This window comes from Astatotilapia calliptera, chromosome 5 (genome assembly GCF_900246225.1).
Source record: "Astatotilapia calliptera chromosome 5, fAstCal1.2, whole genome shotgun sequence".
In the NCBI taxonomy this organism is placed as follows: Eukaryota; Metazoa; Chordata; class Actinopteri; order Cichliformes; family Cichlidae; genus Astatotilapia; species Astatotilapia calliptera.
In genome coordinates, this window is record NC_039306.1 from 23,189,378 (window position 1) to 23,194,743 (window position 5,366).

Genomic DNA, 5,366 nt, shown 5'->3' on the forward strand with positions numbered 1-5,366 from the left:
AATTGGTTCATCCCTTATTCTACTTTAAATGTTATGTTATGTATGATCATTACATGCAATGTCACATATAGTGCATATTTACACTATGCCCAGCTGGTTGTGCATTGTGCTTCTGGCACTCCAGAGTGTCCCTTATTTGATAATTAAAAAGTTGGCAACCCAAACCAGGACCAATTTGCCATGGAAAACCCTACCAGGGGGGCAACCCCCTCACCTCCATGAAAACATAGCCCCTGGGAGACACAAACCCCTCCACCACAATAAGGTAGTAATTTTTAATATCAATAGTAAAAAGACAAAAAAAAAAGGAAAGGAGGAAAAAAACCCAATGAAAACAATTTAAAAAAAACCCAACATGTTAATATGCCCTTCCTCCTTTGTCTGTCTGGATATTTTAACAGCTTCTTATTAATTATTATTTAAACGTTTATCATTTTATTTCTTTATCGATTTAGATATGCAAAAAGTAAAATTCATAATTTTTTACAACCGTTTGGAAGTTTTAACTTGGTAGATTTTCAAAATAAATGTAGCTAGTTCATCAAAAAAAAAAAATTCCGAAACGAAAAATAACCTATTATGAACAAAACAATTATAGACGTTGCTTTTTGATGAATTACGAGACATTTTTATTACACACTGTTGGCAAATAATTAATGTCGCAGGAGTGACAGTACATGGGTTTTCAGGAATAGAACGGAAGTATTTTACTTTGGCAGTGACTAGTTGGTCATGAAGTTTTCTTTCCGGGCAAACTGTTCTGACTTCCGTGTTGTTAACAGGGTTTAGCTAGTCCAATGTAGTGTACGATGAGGCCCGGTTAAGTAACGACAGAATTTGGGGAACTTTGAAGAGCCATAGGGATTATCGTTGATCCAGCATCCTTAAGACTTTCTGACCCGCGGGCAGGTCCGTATCACTTCCAGACCGCTCTCCTTCAAACACAATGAAGCTTTAACTTACCGCCGACTCACCCTCTGTAATGTTTACAGGTTTTAGGCTGGGAGATAAAAGCCTTCGCGAGTTAGCCTTCGTTTTTATGTTTAGTTGAGCTTAATATAAATAAATAGATTTGAGCCATTTAGTCTCCCGCCTGTGAGCGATCACATGATATTACATTGGCTTTTGCTAATCTGCGAGTATGTGTTGGTCGACGGCTAAGCTACCTGTGCTATCGGGTTTCTCTGTGTTCACCTAACCCTAACCTACCATCACCATAACATTACAACCCCGATTGTTACTGAGCTACCTCGGTGTTTATTTAAAGCAGGATATTGTGGGTGTGATTTAACTGAGATCCGAGTTAAAGCAGAAGCGGATGTCTTCATTAAAGCCTCGATGCTGTTGTGGAAGTTTCAGGTCAAAAATGTCAGCATTGGTGTGTTCACCTGAAGACAAGTTGGATATATTATTGGATTAATTCTTAAAGCCATTAGTGGTCATGCCATTAAAATCGCTAAATGTGACTTGGTGTGTCACTCCATCTCACATCATCAGCTTTGTTCAACATTTTCTGCTCGACCATGCCCGATTTGCCAGAACTTTGTCCAAAGTTTGGACACATGTAATGATTGCTATGAAATTTTACCCTCATATATCAAGTATTAGCAGTCCGGGATTCGGGTTAGGGTCTTACAATGCACTATTAGTCACACCTCATGTGCATCACATCCTGGTCTTGCAAGGCTACTCTAGTGAAATGGATCAATGAAAATGAAATATTTCATATATTTAACACAATTTATTATCTCTGTTATATTTAGAAAGCCATCTGGAAACTTTAGAACTGTGTTTTGTCCGGAATAGACTGTTTTTGTGATAAAACTTAACATGTTTGTGTAATCCAGCACGGAAATTGGATGTAAATGGCATTAATTTAGCATTCTTTTGGACATCATCTACAATTCAATTCAATCTGCAGTTCGCAAATGATCACTAATTGTCTTTTGCAATGTAAAGCTTTTGCTCAAATGTGCAACTTTATTGGGCTGCTTGATGTTTTTTTTGTCTGTCTTTCTTTCCTTCTGAACTAGCCAATACTCAACATTTTTTGATGTATCTCTCTCAAATTACAGATACTGGTTTACTAGTACAAAGCTCAGGCGTTTATCTTCAGTGGTTTTTCATGTTCAAATATTTCCTCATTTTTTTAATGTATGGAAAAAACTAAAAAGTATCTCATATTTCATTTTTTTATTGTTGCCCAAAATTATACCGGTATTACCATGAATGGTATGATATGGCCCAGCCCTAGCAACCATTATATATGTCCAAGCTTTGGACCATAACATTTTTTGGGAAATATGAGCTGGTCAAGCAGAAGATCTACGGTGAATTGAGATGGAAATAAATGCTTACACATGCACAAAGATGAAAGATAAGACAACACTGTAGTGATCTGCTGACCTGTTTTTAGTGATTATTAACTGCTGCTGATGTGGGTGCAAAGGTCATGAGGACTGCTTTATCCTCTGTTGTGTAAACCGATAACAACATAAACTTCTACACTTTACTCCTCACACATTTCATCTCATCTCCTGCCTTTTTACCCCCCATTTGTACAGGAACTATGAATGCAAGCACATAGTTTACCTAGACTGACTTTTGCGAAAGCTTAAGTCAACCGGACTAACCGTGTTAAGTGCCCGAAGTGTACTAAACACTTTGTTCCGGACATCTGTTTATTTTCTACTTAAGTGCAAAGCAGCTGGCTGTAGCTATAATCTTCCCTATTTCTGTCTAATAAATATATTAAAGCAGGATTTAAAACCAAGCTTTGTACTAATCTAATCCTTTTTTTCCCAATGTAACTTTCTGTGTTTCAGATTTTTTATTTTTATTTATTTTTTAGATCACACCCACAAGTCACATCTGATGGGCCAGCAGTTAACAGTTGTTAGCAGTTGTTAACGTCCTTTGTGTCTGTACGTGGAACGTCAGCCAGCAATGGCCACTCATTTCCGTAGCTACATCTGGGACCCGGTCCTCATCGTGTGCCAGATCGTGCTGATGCAGTGCATCTACTACAGCTTTTTGGGCCTGTGGTTGGCTGGAGTGGACAGCCTTGTGCAGAGTAGTCGGTCATTGGACCAGATCTTCAGCTATCAAGTAAGTTTTAAGATATGCGTGTGTATGCATTTTTGTGTCGCATATTCGCTCTCTTAAAACTGTAAATGTTAAATGTTTTCTTTGCTTTGATAGGCTCTCGGTTTTGCAACCGTGCAAGGCAGGCTCTCAATGATGGCATTCATCTTGAATTCTCTTACCTGGTGAGAAATATCATCAGTCTTTTTTCTATACATCATAAATGGATGAGATTTGTGTGACAGCCAAACAGCATCCTGTTTTTCAAGCATCCCATGAGGCATTCATTATAAAAGGGTGTTTAGACCTTATTTACATCTGTGCAGTTACACATTTTGTTAAGTGTAAAGGTTGAAAATTTTAAATGTTTACGTAGAAAATGGTCGACATTTAATGTACAGTAATACTCAAACTTTGGCATCTTTTCCGTGTCACTGTTCCTGCAGTGCCCTCGGTCTGTGGTTCTTCATCCGCCGAGGGAAACAGTGCCTGGACTTCACGGTCACCGTGCACTTCTTCCACATGATCGGCTGCTGGATATATAACGCTCATCTTCCAGCTGCCTTGTCCTGGTGGCTCGTCAACATAGCTTGCATGGCGTTGATGGCTGTAATTGGAGAGTACCTGTGCATGCGGACTGAGCTCAGGGCAATTCCAGTCAACACTGGACCGAAATCTAATCTGTGAATTTTCTTTGGTGACGGGCTGAAAGATTGTGAAGGGTAATCCTTGAGGGACTCACTGAGGAGGGTTTTTTTCCACCCTCCACTCTTGGAAAAGAAAAAGAACATGAACCTCTGTCAGCACGCATGTCGGATTTTCGTGCTTTGTCTGTTTCCATCAAATGGTTCACCCTCCCGGACCTGATCTATTTATTCATAGCTGCACATTAAATATTGGACAGTGCAAATTTGTAGCATATTAAGACACCTGTTTTAAGTCTTTTGAAAGCACATGCCAGTTTACATCCTCCTCTAAACTAAATGACTACAAATGTTTTTTAAGTAAGTTTTTATGTTGAAATTCATTATTTTCATTCCTTAATTTTAAGACATTTTTTTCTGATTGTTGTTAAATTTAGCAGACATACACATACGCAAATTAAAAAGCTCTGTCCTAACAGCACTTTAAAGATGACATCAAAGTTTTAGTTACTGCTTCTTAAAGCTGCTTTTAAACGTTAAATATGGGGAGAAATGTGTTTTTAGACAACAAAAAGGTACAGTGCTTAGCAGATTTATTAGATCATCTGTCACAAAGACAAATATTTTAGAAATCTGTCAAAAAACTTCACCTACAAAAACAAATGTTTCAAATCTGTAATGGATGTAAAACAACAACTGTAATTTGGCACCTTAATAAAGAAAAAGTGCTTTTGCACCATTTTAGCTCTTTTCTTTGGTAAAACTGTAAATTTGAAAATAATTGATAATAATTATATTTTAGTACTAAAAATATCGTTTCAGCTGCACATACTGGTGGATTAACCATTACAGAAAAATAAAAAATTATTTTTATTGGTAATTTAGGGCAGCTGTGGCATAAATCTTACACTGGTGGTCTAATAAATTTGTTAAGCACTGTATGCTAATCAGCAGGTCATCATGTAAATCCAAATATAGGAAAGATTTTATGCGTCATAATTCGAGCTCAATAAGTGGTCCAAAGTAATAAAAACCAGGCTCAATTTGATGTTTCCTACATTCAGCCTCCTAATCCTTGTTAAATGCTTTTCTTTTTGAGTCTGTACCACATTTTGCACAGCAAGCATTGTTGGGTTCTGTCTCTTTATGGCATGATGTATTATGCAAACCGTTTGGCCACTTCGGGGACAGTTTGTCAGCCACCAGCTGCGTTCTGACAGCTGGCTTTGTCTGTGCTTCTGAAAAATTGCTGTTCGGGGAGGATGTGATGGGGAAAGTCCTAAAATGTGCGGCTCTGATGTCTTTTTTTTTTTCTCCTTTTTGGAGCAGTGTCAGACTGCTCATTTCGCTGGTGACGTTTAAACTCTTAACAGAATTGACTTTTTGTCTTTAATGTGTTACAGCTCATGCTACACACGCTCGAGATGCTCTTCTTTAGACTATCAGTTTAAAACCTTTGCAGCTTTGATGGTGCGGATGATGCAGTGTCTTGTTTTGCAGTCACGTTTTCCTAAGGTGTGAAATGAGTTTATAATTATGATGCAGGGGGCGATATTGGAAGGTGCAGCCTCAAATTGGAAAGCAGCTCCCATTCAAGCTGCTTTGAGTAGGAACAGAAAAAGCTAGCCTGTCCAAAGA

The 5,366-nt window shown here is 38.1% G+C and overlaps 1 protein-coding gene across 2 annotated transcripts; it reads left to right on the forward strand.

The window, feature by feature from the left end:
- The first annotated feature begins 737 nt into the window (after positions 1 to 737).
- On the forward strand, positions 738 to 4,221 carry sys1 (SYS1 golgi trafficking protein). Of its 2 annotated transcripts, none has more exons than XM_026168273.1 (4): positions 738 to 909; positions 2,826 to 3,108; positions 3,202 to 3,269; positions 3,531 to 4,221. In XM_026168273.1, the coding sequence occupies exons 2-4, from the start codon at positions 2,947 to 2,949 to the stop codon at positions 3,769 to 3,771; spliced, it is 471 nt and encodes a 156-aa protein (XP_026024058.1). In that variant the 5' UTR covers positions 738 to 909; positions 2,826 to 2,946; the 3' UTR covers positions 3,772 to 4,221. The 2 variants fall into 2 exon arrangements, with proteins under 2 accessions (XP_026024058.1, XP_026024059.1); XM_026168274.1 differs by having other exon boundaries at positions 2,852 to 3,108.
- The last annotated feature ends 1,145 nt before the right edge of the window (positions 4,222 to 5,366 follow it).

What these genes read in the sequence shown, in the direction of transcription:
- sys1 (XM_026168273.1), top strand. Translation starts at nt 2,947, where the DNA reads ATGGCCACTCATTTCCGTAGCTACATCTGGGACCCGGTCCTCATCGTG. An exon ending in ACCAGATCTTCAGCTATCAA is followed by an intron (nt 3,109 to 3,201) that starts GTAAGTTTTAAG and finishes TTGCTTTGATAG; the next exon opens with GCTCTCGGTTTTGCAACCGT. An exon ending in ATCTTGAATTCTCTTACCTG is followed by an intron (nt 3,270 to 3,530) that starts GTGAGAAATATC and finishes CTGTTCCTGCAG; the next exon opens with TGCCCTCGGTCTGTGGTTCT.